Here is an 895-nt window from a genome sequence, read left to right as displayed (position 1 = left end):
TCGGCAGCAGCTTCACACGCTCTTCGGGTACAAATTCCGAGAGACAGATAGCACACTCGGTATCTAAGCCAGGCAGATTCAGTTCAGTAGAGTAACTTACTGTCTGGAAACTCTTCAAGGCTTTTCGTTTGACTCCTGTGTTGGTCAAGCGAACGGGGTGGTTGTCACCAGCTTCAGATGGTACTAAATTGGAGCACCTCAAGGCACATCTTATTATAGAATTGAGTCCAAGTGAGCAAACGAGTGCACATAAGAGGACTGATAGGACCATAACAACATTTGCATCAAAGTTGTTATCGCCTACATATGGGGATGGTGCCGGAGTTGGTGATTGATCATGGGTATGAAATAGTAATTTTCTTGAGTAAGAACTTCCAATAATTTCTTGAAAGAACTCAGTTGGTTTCATGGTGAGAGTGGAAGTGGTAGTGGACATGATAACTTAGTTTTAAGATAGATGGGTGGCTTTCTGGGTTTCCGTTGGAGGTTGTTTGTTTATATAGAGGAAAGGTTTGGAGGCTACTTGTTTATATAGAGGAAAGGTAAGGTTTCAATTTTTTTTTGAGATATTTAATGAGGGATTCTTTTTCTTATTTCATTTTTAAAAATTATAATTGGATGAATAAGAAGCTATAAAGATCAAGCTCAAATTAAGTACCTTTAGTGTCTGAATTTTATTAAATCATTTGCAGCGTAATATGCTTTGTTATAGAAAATGGGTCCATCATACCAGTTGTTGCAATAGTAGTGCCATGTGGCTGTGGCCTTAGCAAATCATATCTCCTAGAATTGCTTCCAGGGACCCATGAGCTTTTTAACTGGAGCAGCCATGAACTTTCCCTATCTTTGAGATAGCAGCATTCATATAATATCTCCTGGTTCATTTTACTGAGAT

General features: G+C 38.9%; 1 protein-coding gene across 1 annotated transcript in view; it reads right to left on the bottom strand.

Annotated features, from left to right (window-relative positions):
• Positions 1 to 618, bottom strand: part of LOC110224451 (RING-H2 finger protein ATL78) — a 933-nt gene extending 315 nt beyond the window's left edge. Inside the window, exon 1 of the mRNA XM_021010524.1 lies at positions 6 to 618. Within this exon, the coding sequence (XP_020866183.1) occupies positions 6 to 436 (431 nt within the window). The 5' untranslated portion in view covers positions 437 to 618. The remainder of the gene's footprint in view (positions 1 to 5) is intronic.
• Positions 619 to 895: the final 277 nt, after the last annotated feature.

This window comes from Arabidopsis lyrata, assembly GCF_000004255.2.
Source record: "Arabidopsis lyrata subsp. lyrata unplaced genomic scaffold ARALYscaffold_1, whole genome shotgun sequence".
In the NCBI taxonomy this organism is placed as follows: Eukaryota; Viridiplantae; Streptophyta; class Magnoliopsida; order Brassicales; family Brassicaceae; genus Arabidopsis; species Arabidopsis lyrata.
The sequence above is the reverse complement of the archived record's forward strand: the minus strand, read 5'-3'. Positions and strand labels throughout refer to the sequence as shown.